Below are 24,648 nucleotides of genomic sequence, written 5' to 3'. Positions count from 1 at the left end.
CAATCCGCTGCTCACCAATGTGAGAAGTTGGCCTGGTATATGATGCTCACTAGTTCTAGTGATCACCTTGTACCATGCCAAGCAACCCTTATGGTGCAGGTTGTAAAGTCAACCTTATAGACAAGCTATCCTAGGGGTAGCATGGACTAAGCAGTCTTAGGCTAAACTCTGTAAAGGCATGTGAAGCAAGCTGTTTTACCATACACAATCCCTTGAATACCAAATGAAAGGACACCACACAGATATATATATTGAAAAAATATATAGATTTATTACTACAAATATCCCTGATACTCTTTATGAGCACAGAAGCAAATGCGTTAAAACAAAACACAGTTTAAATACACAAAAGTTGCACAATTTTGGATGAGCCCTAGGGGCCACCTAAACCATATACTAAAATAGTGGTATAAGAACCACTACGGGGAAAGTGAAGAGGCCTAGGGCCTGAGGAATCGCTGGAGCTGTTCGGAACTAGCAGTGAAGAAGTCGGGAAAGGCCCGCGGGACTCGGGTGCAGTGCGGAAAGTGCACGCTTTACCAATGCAATGTCAATGGTGCGTAAAAGTTACAAAGTTAGTTAAAAAGGAACCTTCCGAGTGACCTAGAAGGATGAAACTTTAAACACAGACCCTAGAGGTGTGTACCAGTGTGGGAACACAGGCGGAGCTGAGTTACCTCACCCACAGGAAGCGGGTCGATGGTGCTGGGTGCTAAAGATGCTGCAGGCGGCTTGATGTGAAGAGTTCCGGTGGATCCAAGAGGTGAAGACCTGAAAGCAGAGGGGACAATGTTCAAAGTCACTAGCCAGTGACTACCGTGGAACCAGAGTGGAACCAGGCGATGTCGGGTGCAAACAGGCGTCGAGGTGTAGCTTCTCTCTGCAGCCACGTGGACACGAGGGGTCAAAGACGTCCAGGAGTCAGTCACGAGCTGTCCCACGCAGGCTTCTCGCTGTTGGCGGTGTCGGCAACTTGATTGGAGCAAACAGGCCTTGGCTAACGCAAGCCACGCAGGAATCGAAAAAGGCTTGTTACTCAGACCAGCAAGGTCAGAGCAGGTACTCCTTTTTACAGGAGCAAGGGCAAGTCTGGAGCAACCAGACCCGCAGTGTAGATTGAAGGTTTCGTCGCCAAGATGGCCGCTAGCCACGTGGCAAGTGGCCAGGATGGCGCGTCAAGTGGCACAGTGCAAAAAGGCCCCACGCAGATCGTGGAGATGCTGGGGGGCTGATCTTCGGTGCAAGGGCTGCTCGAGGTTGGGGCTTCTCAAACCCCAAAGCACAGCATCGAGGGTGCCTCTGATGCTGCACAGTCAGCTTCTCGGGGGTCTTTCAAGAGGTCCGTCCCACGTCTCTCGGTGCCTCCACGGGTCCCTTCTTTGCAGGGACTGTGGATCGGGCGGTGAGAAGTCTGGGAGTCTGGGTCTTGTCAGGCTCTGGGCTCGGGCTCCGGCGGGAGGCGGCGGCAAAGCAGACGTCGAGTTGCTGGTTGGTGCCTGTGTTCACAGGGTGGTCACTCCTTGGCCACAAGGGAGATTCTCTTCCGTCTTCTGTGCAGCAGAATGTCGAAGTCCAGTCTTCTTCTGTATTTCAAGTTGAATCAGGATGATCTGAAGTCTCAGGACACAGCTCCCACTCTTATTCGAATCTGGGGGGCCGGATCACCTACTAGGTCCCTCCTCTGGGTGGAACCAGGAAGGGAGGTGGTTACACCCCCTTTCCTTTGTCCAGTTTCGCGCCAGGACTGGGGCTGGAAAGCCCCAGCACCGGTTTGAACTGGCCTATGCACAGGGACACCTTGTGTGTCCCAGGCATGTCTGATTCTATTCAGCCCTGTCCTACCCAATACACAAAATCCTGTCTGGAGTGGTGCTAGCACCTCCCCAGGCAGGAAACCCTTTGTCCAAGCTGCCCTCGCTGGAAGGACTCCCAGCAGCAGGAGGTCAGACTTGTGTCTGTGGTGGCAGCATCCATTTTGTGATGCTCAGGCTCTGTTTAACTTTAACCGGGGTTCAGGCTAGGTACATGTCGTGTCCCTCTAGAAGGGTGGAATGCTACCCCCGTCGCCAGAACTGGCGAGGGGGTAGTATTCCAATTCGTATGACACCTTACTCGACATGTTTTGATAAAGCCAAACCTAAGATAGCATTTAACCGCGAGGTTCATAATGCACTTAAGAGTATATGGTATGGCAATATCATGAAACAGCTACAGGACATGGTTCCGAAAGCTGCAGACAGGCTCAGCTCATGCCAGAGCACCATCTCACATATTTCCAAGCACTCTGCCTCCAGGATTGATGAGGCCTTCCATAGGAGTGACTGATAGGAACATATGTGTCCATTTTAGGTTAGGTATAGGCATACTACACCTAAGTAAGGGGTGGTTTCACCGACTTACCCCAGCTGAGTGATCAGCCAGTTGTGTCAAATATGGAGGCCAGGCCAGGGGTGGCACAATACATGCTGCAGCCCCTGGTAGGCCTTGGAAGCACCTATGCCCTGGGTACCTGGGTACACTGTTACAGGGGCCAATAAGGTGAACCAATTCCAATTGTGTATGTACCTAAGGTACATGGAGTCCATTTTAAGGAGAGAGCAATTAGCCTGGGGCCCTGAATAGCAGGATCCCAGGCCAACTATGTCAAAAACCAGCTAAACACCAGGAAAAAAGTTTGGGGGTAACCATAGTCAGATATCCACCTTCCTACATTTACGGTTCTCCCTGACAAGAATTGTGGTTGTTGCTTGAGGAGGGCGAACACTCCCCTTAACAAATAATGCAATTTATCACACTCGGTATCCCCTGCCCTAATCACACAGATGTCCTGCTCTAACTCTAGTCTCAGTACTTTTTCCTCTACAGCTTCACCAGTTTCAACAATTAGCTTGCCCCTTGCACCACGCCTACTCTGTTCCTGCAACAAAGTTGCTACACCAAACATACACAGCATCATCGTCTCTTAGTAGGCCATGTCAAAGAAGAAGCTGATTTCTGCGTCCACTCCTACCACGCATTGACTTCCTCTTTCACTTCACACCAGGGGCCGTGTAAACATTATCACTGTTTGCGCCCGGCGTACCTTTCAAAAGGTAAACCAGGCGCAAACAGTGATAATGCGCCCCATTATGTTGTATGCGCTGCCCCCAGGGCAGCGCATTCATGTGAAACCACAGAGCAGCTGCTCCGTGTTATCACAGTACAGGCGGCACCCACCTGTACTTTTAAAGAGGTTTAGAGATCCCCTTGCAGGTGGGAGCAGCCACTGACTGCACCCGCCTGCAAGGGGATATCTAGGGGTCCGTGGGACCCTCTTTATCCCCTGCAGAGGTCTGCTGTCAGGAGGCGCACTGACAGTGCGCCACCTTTTAAATGGTGCACTGTCAGTGCGCCTCCTGAGGACTTCTTTGACTCTGCGCCCGCATCTGTAATATGGCCCAGGTGCAGAGTCAAAGAAATTCCCTCATTTGCCTAGGGCATGCCTCGATGCAAATGAAGGAACATCCTCTGTTGATCGCACTGGCGCTTTAAGTGACTTTTATGATTTTAACCTTAAAGCCGAATAAAGTTTTATTGATTTGATGTGAAGTGTACCAGCGCTATCAGTATTATAGAAGGGGGCGCACAAGCGTCTGCGTCCCCTTCTATTATACCTAAGTGCCCCGGGGGCGCACAAAGCAGGCGCAAACGCCTGTTGCGCCCTCGGGGCACTATCTGTAATACGGCCCTTGGTGGTGAAAAGAAAGCTCCAATTCCTATACAAACAATACACCCACAATAGGCAAGCAGAACCACTGCACATAGAGACGGGCTTAACAATACTGTTCTTTACTTCTGCCACGAAAAAGGCAGTTCCTGAAGAGTGTGTGAGCAGGAAAATCACAATAGTTATAGACATGGGACAGTTACTCTGAGTGGCTCAGCTTTCTCTCTAAAGTTTTGCACACCCCTACATAAAACACAGGTTTGCTATCATTTTACGCAAATCACTTTAGGCTTTTTCAGCAAGGACCTGCAGAGCACTTTAAATAAACAACATTACTCTAGTACCCAGTTCACAGGGCACAAAACAAGTAAGACTATTCTTGGAAGGCAAAGATCTGCTCCATTTCTGAGGTCATTGTTCGGAGGGACTTTTTTCCGATGATTTGGAATATGCATTTGTATATATTATTTATCTGTTTTAAACTTGAGGCACATTTCCTTTTCACGAGGCTTTTCTGTTCAAGCTTCACTAAGAAGATGTAGAATTGCTTGAGTTGAGTGGCATAAATGTGGCAAAAAACGTAACTTTTTCATGTGATCTCCCAGAACTGCTCAATTTTATTAGATGTGCTGAATTATTTGGACTTCGGGCACTGGGAGACAACTCATCAGCACCCCGTGCAACTAGTCTGACCGCCTAAACATGTCTAGTAATTGGGTAACCCCAACGGACACTTATTTTACTCTTAGATTAAGCCACAGCGAAAATGAGAAAAAACTGCACAAATGACATAAGTGAAATGTTACATGTGGGCCTTAGTATGGCTTTTCGACACACAAATTATACGTTATAACATGATATCAGGACTTCCAACACAGCTGTAGAAAAATCGGCACCAAGCACATTTCAAAAATAAACTTATTGGACTTGCTCAAAAGCCTACTTCCAACAATAATCAAGTCATCTACAAAGCATACCCTGGAGTCCACAAGGCCAAGGTACATAATATATAAATGTGACACATATCAACATATAGTTCACATGCCTCTGCAGTAACATACCTTAAAAGTGGTCTTTATTGCATAGTCTAAACCAATTTTCTATGAGCAAAAGTGAGCCTTATATGTAAAAATTGCTGAAGAATACACTACAAAATTCCCCTTCATGGCATTTTATAAGTTTTCAAAAATGTCATTAGTTGACAAACTCAGACGTTTAGAATAAATGCTGTTAAGATTACTTTGGAAAGGGTGTGTGTCTCTTTCTGAGCTATGGTGGGCCCAAAAACTGGCTTTGCAGTGGTCATGCAACCTGCAGTGATTCTAGTTTGATTTTCAAAGACCAAGGGGGCCAGGGACCAGGGTGGTGGCTCACTGGAGGATTTCTGGATTAAAAGTTAATTACAGGAAAATCAACTTACACTTATCAAAGAACTGTGCGGTGCGGTGAGAGAAGCTGATGCCAAGTGATCCTAAAAAAAGAACAGCCGGGAACGGGGGAAATAGTTATTTTTATGTGAAAGCAAGATATGCTCTGAATCCTGCATTCGAAGAGGACCATTTCCCTGCCAGGCTGGCTCCTGTTACCCATAGGGTGGCAGGGGAATGGGACTAGTTGGGGTAGTTTTCCACTAGTGGGGAGCAATAGGTATCTCATTTTAATAGACAGGCCAACAGATGAGTATGCACAACTAAGCATTATAACGCTGTACTGGCATCAAGAGGCTACTGTATTGTGCATAGTTCTCTTGCTCAAGAGTCAACGAAGACCCCTAACAATGCTAAGGAAATATACTCCACAGTATGGGACACTTGGAAGAGCCTTCCCTGTGCTAGTTGTGCTCATATGTGATTCTGGAATGTTCTCATCCTCACACGAGGTAAGAAGAGTGAATGCACACTGTTTCTTTGTTTTGTCCAGCAATGATTACCAGACGGTGCAGAATGAGACGTACCATGGATGGGACACTACCAAGTACCCTCGTCCAGATCTTATCCGCATGAAGGAGGAGCTGACAAGCATGAACAACGAAAGGGGAGTAAAGTTTGAAGGGGACACAGTGACCAAGGTGAGGAAGTACCATTCAATGTGTTTCAATCACCTCCAGTGCTGCTGCCACACCAAACATCCTGCAGCTTTCAATAACTATCACCTACTAACTTTATTAAACAATAGCACAAATCCCCAACCACAACAATCTCGACCAATAATGCTGCCTCCCAAATATTGCACTGCTCACCAGTAACACGTTCCATGTTGATGACCACTGCTGCCACCACAGGCACAACAAATAAAAATGCACCTCCTAAATATAGCTAAACTAAGCAATAATAGCATTTCAACCATGCAGCTGCCACCAACAAAACAGACTCTGAGCAAGCACAAGTCTATCAACAGCACTGTACTTCCAGAAACCACCCTCACAATACTCAGCAATAAATCTATCCCACAACCAAAAAAAAAACATGACCAAGTGTGCTACTTGTGCTACTTCGCAATCATAACAAACTCAACAAAGAGCAGTACCACAAATAATGCTAACTCTCAAATAGCTTACACAATAACACCATTTCCCTTAATGTCACTGAAATGAACATAAATAAATAAAAATATGCAAAACATTCAGACACCCAGATGAATATACACAAATGTACAGACATATAGAGAGTAGCAGATGGCAGGGAACAGCTGTGGAGAGGCGGAAGGTAGAACATAAAAATACCACTTACCTTTCGCTGGCAGCTGCCTCTCCTCTGTCTTGTTCAACGTTCTTCTTCCTGCAGTCCCAGCAGCAGGAAGCACCCAGCTCCCGGGCTCCCCTGAGCCAATCACAATGCTGCAATGCAGTGCAGAGTTGTGATTGGTCTGAGCACCGTGGTTCGGCGCTCTGACGGGGACAGGGAGGATTTGCATTTTCCTCACCAGGCTGTGTAATGCAGCCTGGTGGGGAACATGCAAAGTGCGCATGACTGTTTGGTCAGCCCAAAAGGGCTGGCCAAACAGTCATGTGCACTTAGGGAGTGTGCAGACCACTCCTCCCCCTGTGCCATCATCCACCCCAACTCAGCCCTGCAGCTACAAAAAATTTAAAGATAATAACGGCATTATTATCATTTTATTTTTGCTGCTCTCCTTTGAGAGCAGTGGGGCGGCTCTCCTCTGCCTTAGCAGAGGAGCCGCCACTGCATATAGAGCATGCAAACGCATGCAGGCTCTCTTTCTTGTTCTCTCACTCACACCCACACAAACATTGACAAATATGTACATTTACAGACACTAACACTACACATGTGATACAAACACAAAGGCACTCAACTAGCGATACACAGTCAAACACATAGATATGCACATTGTGCTATGGGTTAGGTCCAATCAAACAGACAGTGGGTGGCACGGTTTCTTCTGACCTTGGTGTAAATTAAAATCCTGCACTTTTTCCTGCATTGATGATTCTTGCCTGCCTCTTCCTCTTCAGCTTTCCTATCCCCCTCCACCCCCGAACAAGGTCTTCTTAGAGCCTATCAAGCGCCCACCAACCACCCTCAAGACTCTCAATGCTAGGTTTGATGATGCCACCGCCAGCAAGTTCTTCTTCCAAGACTGGGGGGCTCAGCCCCGGATTCGATATGGGGATGGCCAAGATGGAATATCCCTCCGCCCGCTGGTGAGGATGCTTGCAATGGCAGCTGACAGGGTCCAAAGCAAAGGATAAAGAGAATGAAGCCAACATACTTACCTGGGGGCACTAGTGCTAGTGTGTGGGTGTTGGTGCCTATGTGAACGTATGTGTTATTAGAACTGATTTGTGATTTTACATTTCAACTTCAATATAAAGCTTTCTGGGTGCCTCGATCAATTTACAAGGAAGTGGTTGACATAGAAAGTAGGTTCAGTTGTTGTGTGATGTAATAATGCCCACCTGAGTGATGTGATAATATATTTCCTTCGAGGGTAGACTGCTCAATTCGGTAAAGTCAGAGGACACACTGTTGTGACATTTTGGAACCCACTGGTTCTTGCTCTGATTGGCTTTTTTCATACTTCTCTTGTTCGCTGTGTGAGTGATGTGGGTTGAGTTGTTGCAGGTGACTGGGTGTGAATGTTTGGTGATGTTCAGCATTCTATCCATCATCTTTTTTTGCTGCTATAGTCGCAATACGTGGGAAGGGTATGCCCAGATGTGGATCCCGTGCTCGCTATGCCCCTTTTTTTTTGTTACCCTTTACCACACATACCTTTACTACGTACCTCGTAGTAATGGTATGAGTGGTAAAAGCTTTCGTGGTAACCACGCATGCGTTGTAATGCATGCGTGGTTAACGTTTCCGTGGAAACGGCCGCGTTGTAGTGGCTGTTTCCCCTTTTTGTGCTGCTATTGTGCAGGCTTCCCCTGTTCATGAAGTGGACACTCGGGTTGCCTTGTTTCGCCCCTCTTTACACTTTTACTCTCAGTGGCCTGGTTCAGGTATCTCCCACTTCCCCTCTCTGTTGTGTTTCTGCTCTGACTGAGATTTCTGATGCCTCCCTAGTTCATCCTTATAGTACAGGGGATGCGTTGCTTTACACTTATCTGTTCAAAAAGTGATTGCTGTGGTTGAAGCATCTCTATGGGTATCTCTTGATGATTCTTATGTAATGTCCCAATGAGGATTACCTCGTGATTGTACAAGCAGTTAGTGTAACTTTCATCTTCTTGAATGGTTCCCCTTCAGCCATCACCTGCGGTCATTTCAAGCCTATGCCCCTCGGTGAGATATTAGCATTGCATTGAAGATTCCTCTTGGATTACGCTTGCCATTGAGTGAACTAAGTAGATCTTGCACATTCTTCTTCTGCTACTTTTTGGCACTGTGTAGATCAGTCCTGTTCCTATTAACACTTTCTAATCACCTCTTATAGCCCAAGCTTGAGCAAGAAACCACCACGAAGAGCACCTATCAACCCAAGAAGGGGGAGAGGGTGAGGAACTGCAAGCCGGCACATGATTCTATTGAGCTATTCGGAGACCAGGACTTCTCCACCGTCCACAGGGAGACATACAGGTACAGAGGGTGCTAACCAGGGGCGTAGCTACCATTGGTCCAACCAGTGCAATGCACCGGTGCCCAGCGAAGGGAGGGGGCCCAGTCTGCTCTGCAACAACTGATGTTATTTCAGAGGATACCTGTTCTGATTCTTTTTTTTTTTAGATACAACACATGTCAAGGGCTTGTCTGTGTTCACTTTTCAGGGTAAGGGGTGCAGAGGGAGTAGAGGATAAGGGAACAATAAAGAAGAGAGAGAAAAGGTACGAAAAAAGGAGAGGGTGGGAAAACGGGGAGATGGGTCAGAAAAGGTGACAGAGTGGGACATGGAACTAAGGTTGGAAGAGAAAGAGGAAGGAGGTAAGGATGAGCAAAGTGGGCAAGGGAAAATGAAGAGAAAAATAACAGAAATAAGCAGAGAGGGAGGAAGGAGATGAGGATGAGTGAGAGACAGAAGAGTGTGAAGATAGAGACTGGGGAAGGTAATTGGGAGGAGAGGATTAAATGGATGAAGGAGAGGAGGGAAAAGCGGGGTGAAGATAGGGAAACGCAACATCTTATCTTGCTCAGTGCACAGAAATACGGGTAAATCAAGAGCATTCAAAACACTTTTTGAGAGAGCCAGTCCAATAGATGCAATATTTGTTATAGGAGGCCTTGACCATCACACAAAATCTTCGTCCATCTGCTTATGATGTCACCAACCAAGGCTTCCTAACCAATACGTGAAGTCAGAAACAATACTGTGCAGTAGAACAAGTTAACAACTGGTTCGATTTATAGCCCTATGTTGCTCAATTTTAGGACACCATTATTTCAGGTTGTTATATTCGCAGATGTTACATCAACGGTTAAATGAAATCCCTCACACCAGTTGAATGAGAAATGAATGTATTCTTTTATTCTTCAAACGATCTTGTCAGATACTGCACACTAGGGGACAATATTATGCATCCCCTAAGTGAAACATCTCTGAGTTTTGGGTAAATTAGAAGAACTGAATTTTTCTGGCCTGCAAAAAGAAGAATTGCTGAAACGTAATATCGCCAGATTCAGAATAAAGGATTAGCTCATAACAAGATTCGTGTCGCAAATAAGGAAAACATTAAAATCTGGATATATGTATGTACATAAACATATATATATGTATACATATATATATATATGTATATATATATATATATATATATATATATATATATATATATATATGTGTGTGTGTGTGTGTATATATAAGTGTGCGTATGTGTATATATATATATATATTCCTTGTACTCCGCTCGATGTTGCAGCCGCCACATCACTGTCCTCTTTGCTCGGACAGTTTTCAAAAAAAGCGAACAAGTCAGACCCAAAGTTTCTGGTGCAAATTTAGTGTTTTATTTCAAAAATAAAACCCAGCAAGTCCGCATGACGCGTTTCGTCTCTAGCTCGATGCTAGATCACATGATGCATATATATCCAATGAATTCGGCGAAGAAACGACCAGCGCCTACTGAATCACGGCGGGCCACAGCGGGGTTCGCCAACCCCCGACAAATCCACCAACAGTTGTTTTTTTTAATCAGTAAGCAACACGCTGAGGCCCATGCTTGCTCCGAAGTGAAGTTTTATTTCGGCAAAGTCACCCGACGCGTTTCGCAGCGTCCGCTGCATGTTCACGGGTACGGGTGCCATATAACATCGATAAAGTTATATTCAAAGCTTACACCATGTGACATTCTTTTTTAACAACAAGTGAAAACAGACTTTGATAAATACATTTCGCTATCAGTGTGGTTAAAGTAAATTACAATTTCAATAATTTTCGAGCAAATCAAAGTATTTATAAAGTGCAGTGTAAATATGAACCAGCGCCATCAAGCTTACAATTCATTTAAAGGATCTTTACATCAAGTTCACTCGACTGATGGCCGGACTCCATTTCCCAGTTATATACATGGGGTAGCAATGCCTGTTAAATCACATGCATCGCGTCAAACATCCCGCCATGTGGACACATATTCAATGATATATGTTCTGATCACACCGCCTGTGTGTCATATTACATTGTATGTATGTATTTCAAACATACTTTTAACAAGCTCATTAAGAAACTCAATCTCCCATAATGCTACAGTGGCAGTCACAGAGATCTGGTTTATGACGTGACGGTCAGTCCATTAATGGTTTATAAAAAGCATCCCGCCCTTGTGGGCAATTCAAACAAAAAACATATACTTTCGATATAAGTTACAGTCGGTGTCAGTTAACAACTAAATATACATATATATATAAATAATTGTGTATATATATATATATATATATATATCACACCATTTCTTCCAATGAGCGAAGAAGCAGAGGCCACAGCGGGGAATCTGGTGGAAGCGCTTTATTTGATGTTTAGGCACAATGCATTTCTGCCGCAGTTTGGCCTTCCTCAGATGCCATCAATGTCTCTGGAGACTCCTTCTCCCGTTAAAAATCACTGTGCCACCATTCCATTGGATGGAGAGCGCCACACCCCGTCGTTGAATATCTCCTCACTGCTAGTAGTTCATAGGAACTACATGCCCCAGAGTTCATTTCTCAGGTAAGTGCTGCACGGGGGTGAGTCTGTGTGGAATTGCGATGTGCGGCAAGGTAACGGTATGAATGACAGTCAATATCCAGTAATTAAGATCACTCAGTGCTTCCTTCCGTCACCAAACGTTCCAGCCCCCCAAAACATAAATGTCCGCCGGGCTGGGGTCAGGAGACAATGCATTCTGATCCTCCATGGAGTCATGGACCGCGTTGCAGCCGCCCTGGTTTCCGTTGTGTAGAGAGACGGGCACCTTGGACATGCAGAAAAACCGCCGAAGCAGAGACCAGATAAGCCCGGGCCACTTTGAAGAACAGGGCCCCTGTAGCGTGTTTCTGGAAACCGTGCAAAATATCACACCACCTCATCCAACGACTGAAGAAGCAGAGGCCACAGCGGGGAATCTGGTGAAAGCGCTTTATTTGATGTTGAGGCATAATGCATTTTGGCCACAGTTCGGCCTTCCTCAGATGCCATCAATGTCCCTGGAGACTCCTTCTCTCGTTTAAATATATATATATATATATATATATGTCATGTGATCAAGCGCTCTGGGAAGCGCGAAACGCGTCATGGCGATCTGAAGCACCAACAATAAAAGCTTACTTTTGCACCTACTCTGGGTCCGTATCCGTTTCTGCAGCCTCGCAACTCTGCACAAGATATCGGATAATCCTTGGAATATATGTATATCTCAAGGCTCTCAAGAGCTGAAACGAGTAATGGCTGCAATCGAATAAAAAAAAAACAGTTGCACTTATCTTGTGGCCCATGCCCGTTTGTGAGAGGAATGTAAAGGAAGCAACGGAATTGAGGATATATATATATATATATATATATATATATATATATATATATATCCAACCAACAGGAAGCACCAACGGAGAGAGGACACCGGAGGATCTTGTAATTCGCTTTCTTTATTTATTTCCATCACCTTGCAAGCAGGCAGCCCCTCGGGTAAAAGACATCACACAGTCACTATGCCAGACGCGTTTCAGGATTGCTTCTCCCTTCTTCAGTGGCAGTGCAGGTAAGATGAATTCGCGCCGTCAGCAGACAATTTATGTTCCAACTTCCTGCCTCAGTGGGCGTGGCTGTCAGCACAGCCTTATGGCAGTTGTAGTCCGCTGATATTTCTCCCCAGTGGGTGCGCTCATCTTTCTCCGCTCAAATTAAAATTTAAATGTTCTAACCCATGTGGGTTGATGCTTTGCTCCGACGGGATGCCAGCCCCGCTTTCCAGGGGTGGACGCGAATATCATGTAAGCGCCAGCCCTGTACTGGCGCCAAACACACCTCCTCCCGGTATTTCCCGCTTCAGGTAAGAGCGAGAACGAGCCTGCAGTCACGCAGTGGACCTCTCCCCACGGCTGTGCAAAAGCCGTAATATATCCAACCAACAGGAAGCACCAACGGAGAGAGGACACCGGAGGATCTTGTAATTCGCTTTCTTTATTTATTTCCATCACCTTGCAAGCAGGCAGCCCCTCGGGTAAAAGACATCACACAGTCACTATGCCAGACGCGTTTCAGGATTGCTTCTCCCTTCTTCAGTGGCAGTGCAGGTAAGATGAATTCGCGCCGTCAGCAGACAATTTATGTTCCAACTTCCTGCCTCAGTGGGCGTGGCTGTCAGCACAGCCTTATGGCAGTTGTAGTCCGCTGATATTTCTCCCCAGTGGGTGCGCTCATCTTTCTCCGCTCAAATTAAAATTTAAATGTTCTAACCCATGTGGGTTGATGCTTTGCTCCGACGGGATGCCAGCCCCGCTTTCCAGGGGTGGACGCGAATATCATGTAAGCGCCAGCCCTGTACTGGCGCCAAACACACCTCCTCCCGGTATTTCCCGCTTCAGGTAAGAGCGAGAACGAGCCTGCAGTCACGCAGTGGACCTCTCCCCACGGCTGTGCAAAAGCCGTAATATATCCAACCAACAGGAAGCACCAACGGAGAGAGGACACCGGAGGATCTTGTAATTCGCTTTCTTTATTTATTTCCATCACCTTGCAAGCAGGCAGCCCCTCGGGTAAAAGACATCACACAGTCACTATGCCAGACGCGTTTCAGGATTGCTTCTCCCTTCTTCAGTGGCAGTGCAGGTAAGATGAATTCGCGCCGTCAGCAGACAATTTATGTTCCAACTTCCTGCCTCAGTGGGCGTGGCTGTCAGCACAGCCTTATGGCAGTTGTAGTCCGCTGATATTTCTCCCCAGTGGGTGCGCTCATCTTTCTCCGCTCAAATTAAAATTTAAATGTTCTAACCCATGTGGGTTGATGCTTTGCTCCGACGGGATGCCAGCCCCGCTTTCCAGGGGTGGACGCGAATATCATGTAAGCGCCAGCCCTGTACTGGCGCCAAACACACCTCCTCCCGGTATTTCCCGCTTCAGGTAAGAGCGAGAACGAGCCTGCAGTCACGCAGTGGACCTCTCCCCACGGCTGGCGCTTACATGATATTCGCGTCCACCCCTGGAAAGCGGGGCTGGCATCCCGTCGGAGCAAAGCATCAACCCACATGGGTTAGAACATTTAAATTTTAATTTGAGCGGAGAAAGATGAGCGCACCCACTGGGGAGAAATATCAGCGGACTACAACTGCCATAAGGCTGTGCTGACAGCCACGCCCACTGAGGCAGGAAGTTGGAACATAAATTGTCTGCTGACGGCGCGAATTCATCTTACCTGCACTGCCACTGAAGAAGGGAGAAGCAATCCTGAAACGCGTCTGGCATAGTGACTGTGTGATGTCTTTTACCCGAGGGGCTGCCTGCTTGCAAGGTGATGGAAATAAATAAAGAAAGCGAATTACAAGATCCTCCGGTGTCCTCTCTCCGTTGGTGCTTCCTGTTGGTTGGATATATTACGGCTTTTGCACAGCCGTGGGGAGAGGTCCACTGCGTGACTGCAGGCTCGTTCTCGCTCTTACCTGAAGCGGGAAATACCGGGAGGAGGTGTGTTTGGCGCCAGTACAGGGCTGGCGCTTACATGATATTCGCGTCCACCCCTGGAAAGCGGGGCTGGCATCCCGTCGGAGCAAAGCATCAACCCACATGGGTTAGAACATTTAAATTTTAATTTGAGCGGAGAAAGATGAGCGCACCCACTGGGGAGAAATATCAGCGGACTACAACTGCCATAAGGCTGTGCTGACAGCCACGCCCACTGAGGCAGGAAGTTGGAACATAAATTGTCTGCTGACGGCGCGAATTCATCTTACCTGCACTGCCACTGAAGAAGGGAGAAGCAATCCTGAAACGCGTCTGGCATAGTGACTGTGTGATGTCTTTTACCCGAGGGGCTGCCTGCTTGCAAGGTGATGGAAATAAATAAAGAAAGCGAATTACAAGATCCTCCGGTGTCCTCTCTCCGTTGGTGCTTCCTGTTGGTTGGATATATCACGGCTTTTGCACAGCCGTGGGGAGAGGTCCACTGCGTGACTGCAGGCTCGTTCTCGCTCTTACCTGAAGCGGGAAATACCGGGAGGAGGTGTGTTTGGCGCCAGTACAGGGCTGGCGCTTACATGATATTCGCGTCCACCCCTGGAAAGCGGGGCTGGCATCCCGTCGGAGCAAAGCATCAACCCACATGGGTTAGAACATTTAAATTTTAATTTGAGCGGAGAAAGATGAGCGCACCCACTGGGGAGAAATATCAGCGGACTACAACTGCCATAAGGCTGTGCTGACAGCCACGCCCACTGAGGCAGGAAGTTGGAACATAAATTGTCTGCTGACGGCGCGAATTCATCTTACCTGCACTGCCACTGAAGAAGGGAGAAGCAATCCTGAAACGCGTCTGGCATAGTGACTGTGTGATGTCTTTTACCCGAGGGGCTGCCTGCTTGCAAGGTGATGGAAATAAATAAAGAAAGCGAATTACAAGATCCTCCGGTGTCCTCTCTCCGTTGGTGCTTCCTGTTGGTTGGATATATTACGGCTTTTGCACAGCCGTGGGGAGAGGTCCACTGCGTGACTGCAGGCTCGTTCTCGCTCTTACCTGAAGCGGGAAATACCGGGAGGAGGTGTGTTTGGCGCCAGTACAGGGCTGGCGCTTACATGATATTCGCGTCCACCCCTGGAAAGCGGGGCTGGCATCCCGTCGGAGCAAAGCATCAACCCACATGGGTTAGAACATTTAAATTTTAATTTGAGCGGAGAAAGATGAGCGCACCCACTGGGGAGAAATATCAGCGGACTACAACTGCCATAAGGCTGTGCTGACAGCCACGCCCACTGAGGCAGGAAGTTGGAACATAAATTGTCTGCTGACGGCGCGAATTCATCTTACCTGCACTGCCACTGAAGAAGGGAGAAGCAATCCTGAAACGCGTCTGGCATAGTGACTGTGTGATGTCTTTTACCCGAGGGGCTGCCTGCTTGCAAGGTGATGGAAATAAATAAAGAAAGCGAATTACAAGATCCTCCGGTGTCCTCTCTCCGTTGGTGCTTCCTGTTGGTTGGATATATTACGGCTTTTGCACAGCCGTGGGGAGAGGTCCACTGCGTGACTGCAGGCTCGTTCTCGCTCTTACCTGAAGCGGGAAATACCGGGAGGAGGTGTGTTTGGCGCCAGTACAGGGCTGGCGCTTACATGATATTCGCGTCCACCCCTGGAAAGCGGGGCTGGCATCCCGTCGGAGCAAAGCATCAACCCACATGGGTTAGAACATTTAAATTTTAATTTGAGCGGAGAAAGATGAGCGCACCCACTGGGGAGAAATATCAGCGGACTACAACTGCCATAAGGCTGTGCTGACAGCCACGCCCACTGAGGCAGGAAGTTGGAACATAAATTGTCTGCTGACGGCGCGAATTCATCTTACCTGCACTGCCACTGAAGAAGGGAGAAGCAATCCTGAAACGCGTCTGGCATAGTGACTGTGTGATGTCTTTTACCCGAGGGGCTGCCTGCTTGCAAGGTGATGGAAATAAATAAAGAAAGCGAATTACAAGATCCTCCGGTGTCCTCTCTCCGTTGGTGCTTCCTGTTGGTTGGATATATTACGGCTTTTGCACAGCCGTGGGGAGAGGTCCACTGCGTGACTGCAGGCTCGTTCTCGCTCTTACCTGAAGCGGGAAATACCGGGAGGAGGTGTGTTTGGCGCCAGTACAGGGCTGGCGCTTACATGATATTCGCGTCCACCCCTGGAAAGCGGGGCTGGCATCCCGTCGGAGCAAAGCATCAACCCACATGGGTTAGAACATTTAAATTTTAATTTGAGCGGAGAAAGATGAGCGCACCCACTAGGGAGAAATATCAGCGGACTACAACTGCCATAAGGCTGTGCTGACAGCCACGCCCACTGAGGCAGGAAGTTGGAACATAAATTGTCTGCTGACGGCGCGAATTCATCTTACCTGCACTGCCACTGAAGAAGGGAGAAGCAATCCTGAAACGCGTCTGGCATAGTGACTGTGTGATGTCTTTTACCCGAGGGGCTGCCTGCTTGCAAGGTGATGGAAATAAATAAAGAAAGCGAATTACAAGATCCTCCGGTGTCCTCTCTCCGTTGGTGCTTCCTGTTGGTTGGATATATTACGGCTTTTGCACAGCCGTGGGGAGAGGTCCACTGCGTGACTGCAGGCTCGTTCTCGCTCTTACCTGAAGCGGGAAATACCGGGAGGAGGTGTGTTTGGCGCCAGTACAGGGCTGGCGCTTACATGATATTCGCGTCCACCCCTGGAAAGCGGGGCTGGCATCCCGTCGGAGCAAAGCATCAACCCACATGGGTTAGAACATTTAAATTTTAATTTGAGCGGAGAAAGATGAGCGCACCCACTGGGGAGAAATATCAGCGGACTACAACTGCCATAAGGCTGTGCTGACAGCCACGCCCACTGAGGCAGGAAGTTGGAACATAAATTGTCTGCTGACGGCGCGAATTCATCTTACCTGCACTGCCACTGAAGAAGGGAGAAGCAATCCTGAAACGCGTCTGGCATAGTGACTGTGTGATGTCTTTTACCCGAGGGGCTGCCTGCTTGCAAGGTGATGGAAATAAATAAAGAAAGCGAATTACAAGATCCTCCGGTGTCCTCTCTCCGTTGGTGCTTCCTGTTGGTTGGATATATATATATATATATATATATATATATATATATATATATATATATATATATATATATATATATATATATATATATAAATATATATATATATAAAACAGCAACTCCTCTCGTATTTCAGTTGACAGTGAAGAACAGGAGCCCGGACCACAATTTCGTGAGTAGTTTATTGGCAGCTCAACAAAGCACGGCCATGATGCCTTTCGGGCCCATGGGCCCTTAATCACATGATCACATATATATATCAGACACAAATACTCCTCAAAACCCTGCATATGTCTGTCCATAAACATGTCTCTAGAAGATGATATATATATATATATATATATATATATATATATATATATATATATATATATATATATGTTTATACAAATTGCCTGTGGCATGAGAGGCACACTGCGGGGCTCTCCTCTCCGGGCTGAAATGTCTCAGCGTGCTTCCCCACGTTGCAATAAATAGTTTGCCCGACGCGTTTCTGGGGGACTCCACCCCCGTCATCAGGGGCTGCTTCCAATCAGTTCTCGGTGTGTTTCACTTGATTTGTGGACGTTTTTATAGCAAGCAAATCCCTAGGCACGCATATGGCCAGATGGAGTTATGGGACTTGTGGTCCATGGTGAAGGCCACACCTCGTTCTTCTTGGATGAATAGAGTGTCAATAAAATACCTTAAGTAGGCTTGCTTTTCGTGCTTTGGCGCGCTGTTATGAAATGACGAGTCCCGCGCTTCTTTACTGCCAATAAGTTTGGATGTTTGAAGCTTCATCCTGCCGCTCCTCGTTTCACAGCGGCAGGCGATGGTGCCCTCTCCGCGGCCAGGCTGCCGCGAGAAAATATTTATACAAATTGCCTGTGGCATGAGAGGCACACTGCGGGGCTCTCCTCTCCGGGCTGAAATGTCTCAGCGTGCTTCCCCACGTTGCAATAAATAGTTTGCCCGACGCGTTTCTGGGGGACTCCACCCCCGTCATCAGGGGCTGCTTCCAATCAGTTCTCGGTGTGTTTCACTTGATTTGTGGACGTTTTTCTAGCAAGCAAATCCCTAGGCACGCATATGGCCAGATGGAGTTATGGGACTTGTGGTCCATGGTGAAGGCCACACCTCGTTCTTCTTGGATGAATAGAGTGTCAATAAAATACCTTAAGTAGGCTTGCTTTTCGTGCTTTGGCGCGCTGTTATGAAATGACGAGTCCCGCGCTTCTTTACTGCCAATAAGTTTGGATGTTTGAAGCTTCATCCTGCCGCTCCTCGTTTCACAGCGGCAGGCGATGGTGCCCTCTCCGCGGCCAGGCTGCCGCGAGAAAATGTTTATACAAATTGCCTGTGGCATGAGAGGCACACTGCGGGGCTCTCCTCTCCGGGCTGAAATGTCTCAGCGTGCTTCCCCACGTTGCAATAAATAGTTTGCCCGACGCTTTTCTGGGGGACTCCACCCCCGTCATCAGGGGCTGCTTCCAATCAGTTCTCGGTGTGTTTCACTTGATTTGTGGACGTTTTTCTAGCAAGCAAATCCCCCTAGGCACGCATATGGCCAGATGGAGTTATGGGACTTGTGGTCCATGGTGAAGGCCACACCTCGTTCTTCTTGGATGAATAGAGTGTCAATAAAATACCTTAAGTAGGCTTGCTTTTGTTGGCTAAGCGTGCCATCACGATACGGTGGAAGTCATCGACACCGCCCAACCCTGATCTATGGAGGGCGGAAGTTGTACGTTGGGGTAAGGCTGAGGGCGAGGCATTACAAAGGGAAGAGAGTAGGGGCCTTCGCAAGACACCTATCTCGCTGGAATGGTTTGCCACCTTGGGGGTATTTGAGGCTGGCGATGACAGTGATGATGAGGATATTAGTGAATAGCCAATTGGGGTGCGGTTACGCCCGTACTCATTCTTATATGCACTACCACGAACAATACCTACGGTGCACTATGAGGCAACACGGGTAGATCGAACCCGTCTGTCGCATTCCGTTACCTAACCAATCTGTGTATTACCCCCAACTATGTGTAACTAACTAGAGTGTGACCCAAATAGCGATATGTAGATCATGTGCCTATTTAGAGAGTGAATAGTGGGAACTCGCAGGGTGGAGGGTGGGATCGGGAATGAACGGGGTTTGTTAGTTGTTATGATTCATCGACAAAATGGAAAATCGAATTTACCAAGTTTGTATATTTGCTATGAGCAACCGCATACATGTGCAACGGAGTTTAACATTGGTATTGTATAAACACATCTATATTCTGTTGTTGCTCTTCAACTTTGCTAATAAAGAGATTTTCAAAAAAAAAGAAAAAAAAAAAAAGTAGGCTTGCTTTTCGTGCTTTGGCGCGCTGTTATGAAATGACGAGTCCCGCGCTTCTTTACTGCCAATAAGTTTGGATGTTTGAAGCTTCATCCTGCCGCTCCTCGTTTCACAGCGGCAGGCGATGGTGCCCTCTCCGCGGCCAGGCTGCCGCGAGAAAATGTTTATACAAATTGCCTGTGGCATGAGAGGCACACTGCGGGGCTCTCCTCTCCGGGCTGAAATGTCACAGCGTGCTTCCCCACGTTGCAATAAATAGTTTGCCCGACGCGTTTCTGGGGGACTCCACCCCCGTCATCAGGGGCTGCTTCCAATCAGTTCTCGGTGTGTTTCACTTGATTTGTGGACGTTTTTCTAGCAAGCAAATCCCTAGGCACGCATATGGCCAGATGGAGTTATGGGACTTGTGGTCCATGGTGAAGGCCACACCTCGTTCTTCTTGGATGAATAGAGTGTCAATAAAATACCTTAAGTAGGCTTGCTTTTGTTGGCTAAGCGTGCCATCACGATACGGTGGAAGTCATCGACACCGCCCAACCCTGATCTATGGAGGGCGGAAGTTGTACGTTGGGGTAAGGCTGAGGGCGAGGCATTACAAAGGGAAGAGAGTAGGGGCCTTCGCAAGACACCTATCTCGCTGGAATGGTTTGCCACCTTGGGGGTATTTGAGGCTGGCGATGACAGTGATGATGAGGATATTAGTGAATAGCCAATTGGGGTGCGGTTACGCCCGTACTCATTCTTATATGCACTACCACGAACAATACCTACGGTGCACTATGAGGCAACACGGGTAGATCGAACCCGTCTGTCGCATTCCGTTACCTAACCAATCTGTGTATTACCCCCAACTATGTGTAACTAACTAGAGTGTGACCCAAATAGCGATATGTAGATCATGTGCCTATTTAGAGAGTGAATAGTGGGAACTCGCAGGGTGGAGGGTGGGATCGGGAATGAACGGGGTTTGTTAGTTGTTATGATTCATCGACAAAATGGAAAATCGAATTTACCAAGTTTGTATATTTGCTATGAGCAACCGCATACATGTGCAACGGAGTTTAACATTGGTATTGTATAAACACATCTATATTCTGTTGTTGCTCTTCAACTTTGCTGATAAAGAGATTTTCAAAAAAAAAAAAAAAAAAGGGCTTGAGGGCACCATCGCCTGCCGCTGTGAAACGAGGAGCGGCAGGATGAAGCTTCAAACATCCAAACTTATTGGCAGTAAAGAAGCGCGGGACTCGTCATTTCATAACAGCGCGCCAAAGCACGAAAAGCAAGCCTACTTAAGGTATTTTATTGACACTCTATTCATCCAAGAAGAACGAGGTGTGGCCTTCACCATGGACCACAAGTCCCATAACTCCATCTGGCCATATGCGTGCCTAGGGATTTGCTTGCTAGAAAAACTTCCACAAATCAAGTGAAACACACCGAGAACTGATTGGAAGCAGCCCCTGATGACGGGGGTGGAGTCCCCCAGAAACGCGTCGGGCAAACTATTTATTGCAACGTGGAGAAGCACGCTGAGACACTTCAGCCCGGAGAGGAGAGCCCTGCAGTGTGCCTCTCATGCCACAGGCAATTTGTATAAACATATATATATATATATATATATATATATATATATATATATATATATATATATATATATCTTCTAATCTTCTATTGTCAGAGCAGGAACAAAGGACTGTACGCTGTCCCCTTTCCCTGCTCCACTGGTGGAGAGGGTGTGATTGGGGGAAGAAAGGAACAAATAGGACAGAACTGCTGTTTAATTGTTTCATTTGTTTCCCTAATACCGTTTGTTTAATATGATATTTTATCAACGTTTTTCTCAATTTGTTACGGTTTTGTATCTTATTGGTTTCTGTTTCTTTTATGTAATCATCACAAAGGCGCATCTTCTAAGTGTTATTTTGCCTGGGTATTGCTACTGTCATTACCTATGCAATAAACGACCACAATTGGGGAGTCACTTTAATTTTAAGTCTTGATATTTTTCTCCCCAGGCCACTCCCACTCCACGTGTGCCGCCTGGAAACCTACCTCCAGCAGCAGAAGGAAAACCTGAACCACGCTGGCCCCCAGTGAGGGCCCGAGGTGGGCATCGCCTGTCCAGCCCTTCTCTGGAAATGTCATAGACTAAGGGACCGGAGAATGGGCGAGAGGCGATAGCTACTGAAAGGGAAGCCGCCATTTTTCAGATTGCAGATACCTTGTATTTCATGGGAGACAAGCACTGAAGGGAGAGAAAAAAATAGTTTGTGTGTGGAATACAGTCAAAAAAGGGTGGGCAGGAAATACTTCCATAATTTGCATTAATAAAATTTAAAGTAAACACCTGGAATGTACTCTTATTTAAGTTGAATATTTTCCCACTCAATAATTATTAACAATCTCTGAAAAATCAGTAAAAACATGAAGATCTTGAAGAATCATAGCCTCAAGTTGCCATAACTCACTGTGTCGGCTTGTATGTAACTTACCGGTCCATTATAAATAATGCTTGTGTCAGTTTTGGGCTGCTTGTCTATCAGGTGAGGTGGTGGGCAGAAGAACTTGCCTAGGCTATTTGAGTTCTCACTGGTTATGTAATGTGGGTTGGACACGGCCAACAGAATCAATATTATTGTTATCTGTTATCTGCTGAACAAAGTCAGGCCACAGGGGTACCTCCACATCTCTTCCAGACATGAACAAAATCAGGTCACAGGAGTCTGTCCATGTCTCTTCCAGAAGCGAACAAAGTCAGGCCAGTATTGAAATACGGTGGTCGCACCAAAGGGCAGTCTGTAGGTTGGTCCGACCGACATCATAATCAAGCCCAAAGTCTGATGCCTAGATTGAGAACTTAGATCCTCTTGCATATACATGAGGTTGTCTAAGAAGACCTGCTAAACCCTATTCTAGCTGGGAATAAGGGAACCTCTATCCCACCAAGGAAGCTGAGAAAAGTGTCAGCAAAGCAGAACTTCAGTAGAAGTTCTCAAGGTAAAGTAAATTGTATAGCATAAAGCCACACAACAAATATGTTGCAAAAAGGTCAGTACCTCTTAAGGTCTAAAGTGGAATCTCAACAACCTAAGTGCAATGCCCAATTATACCCACCAAAAGAACCTTCTCAAATTGCATGTCACATGTCTAATTATTTATTATCTGCGAACAAAATCTTGGCAACTGTACTTGAGATTTCTTTCATTTGGTTTACACATTTAAAACCTCCTTGAATGCCTCCTGTCTCCATATTCCACTTGGACAGTAGTCCTCCTTTGCTTCATTAAATCTTCTTACCCTGCCCAAAAGATACTCCTTTCAAATCATGCTATCTCTTTCACATAACGTGCCTTTCTTTAACCATGAGATCATTTAACTGCACCTGCAGAGGAAAGAAAAACATTGCACCCAGAGCAAGCATTCACGTTAAAATTAAGCATTGCAAAATCCAAAAACTAAAGTCCTTTGTTCAATTTTAGTATGGCAAGAATTTCAGTAAACGTTTAAATGAATGCTTACAGTTAAAATATAGATGTATAGCACTATTCAAATGTATACATTTTCTATTATATCATCAAAGACACACAGAACTCGACAAGTGTGAGCAGCATGCACCCAGTTGGGGAGAACTCTGCACTTCGCAGCATTCATGGTAACAAGGATCACTGGAAACGGCCCACACCAACGAGGCTCCAAAATTCTCTTTCGGACATGTTTCTGCACCAGGACCCAGTCTCCAGGGCTGAAGTCATGGCACTGCATCTGGTGAGGCAGGGCTGTGACAGCTTCAACCTGGTGACACACAGAACGCACCACATCAGTCAGTCCTTTGCAGTAATCAAGTATCAGATCATAAGTAATGTTCACAAATGTATTTGCAGGTACTGCTAGCAACCTCATTGCTCTAACCATGATAATCTCATAGTGGGGCAATCCTATCCTTCGATCAGGTATGTGGCATAGACTCACCAACACAAGCGGTAACACATCAGCCCATTTCAAGGACGTGGAAGCACACACTTTTGCAAGCCTGGTTTTCCAAGTCTCATTTACCTGTGCACCAAGACCAAAATCCTGAGGTCTGTATCTACACTGCAGTCTCTGTTCAACTTGTAAAGCAACGTACAATATCCTCAGGATTTCGTTATTAAGGTGCATGCCTCTTTCAGATTCCTAAGAAGTCCGGAAGACAAATTAATGTTGTTTTTTTTTTTATAAATCTTTATTCGGTAAACATTCTCACCATAAAAGAATACATTTTACACAATAAAACATTGGTAAAAACTATCAACGATAAAATTCCCTTGTTAAAAGTTGAAGCCTACACATTATACAGTACATGGGGTGATTATTATGAGACCCCAGCCAAACATCCTCATCAATACATTATTACATAATGGTTAGAATGACTTCAAATCCATCCAATCATCATCATAGCGTCCTGCCAGTAAGGGCCTGCTAGCAATTTGGCGGGGTGGGGTGGGGTATAGCTTCATCCTCCTAGTACGAGTCAGCCATGCGCTGCTCAGATATTTAGCCACCCCGCATTAATGTTTTAACTCCCTCAACAAAAGATTTGCTACTGTGAGACTATCATTCGTTCATGTGGGATATGCCGGAACCCACTGTGAAAAGATACACACAACCAACACGTACCTCAATCCATTGCACACAGGCATCTCAATGAAATCCAACTGCATCCTATTGAAAGAATCTCTTGACCTTCCTATGTGACTCGGTGTTACTGCAGTTCTTTACCCCTCGTTATTCGGTTGACACACAACACATCTGTGGCACAATGCTTCATCCATCAACCTAAACCTTGCAATGAGCCTAGTCTGCCACAAAAAAATGGACCATTGTATCCCTTCCCACATCAGGAGGTCCATGATACTTTCTGGCCATTCATGGTAAAAGGGTGTTAGACAACACTGATCTCCCGTCTGCTGAAGCTCAAATCTTGTCCTCATCTTTC

The 24,648-nt window shown here is 46.5% G+C and overlaps 1 protein-coding gene across 1 annotated transcript in view; it reads left to right on the top strand.

Moving 5' to 3' along the window:
• LOC144824909 (uncharacterized) overlaps positions 1-22,193 on the top strand; it is a 68,489-nt gene extending 46,296 nt beyond the window's left edge. Inside the window, exons 7-10 of the mRNA XM_078683877.1 lie at positions 5,627-5,774; positions 7,182-7,370; positions 8,606-8,748; positions 21,689-22,193. Of these exons, the coding sequence (XP_078540003.1) occupies positions 5,627-5,774; positions 7,182-7,370; positions 8,606-8,748; positions 21,689-21,770 (562 nt within the window). The 3' untranslated portion in view covers positions 21,771-22,193. The remainder of the gene's footprint in view (positions 1-5,626; positions 5,775-7,181; positions 7,371-8,605; positions 8,749-21,688) is intronic.
• Positions 22,194-24,648: the final 2,455 nt, after the last annotated feature.

Source organism: Lissotriton helveticus, chromosome 3_1 (assembly GCF_964261635.1).
Source record: "Lissotriton helveticus chromosome 3_1, aLisHel1.1, whole genome shotgun sequence".
NCBI classification, from domain to species: domain Eukaryota; kingdom Metazoa; phylum Chordata; class Amphibia; order Caudata; family Salamandridae; genus Lissotriton; species Lissotriton helveticus.
The sequence above is the reverse complement of the archived record's forward strand: the minus strand, read 5'-3'. Positions and strand labels throughout refer to the sequence as shown.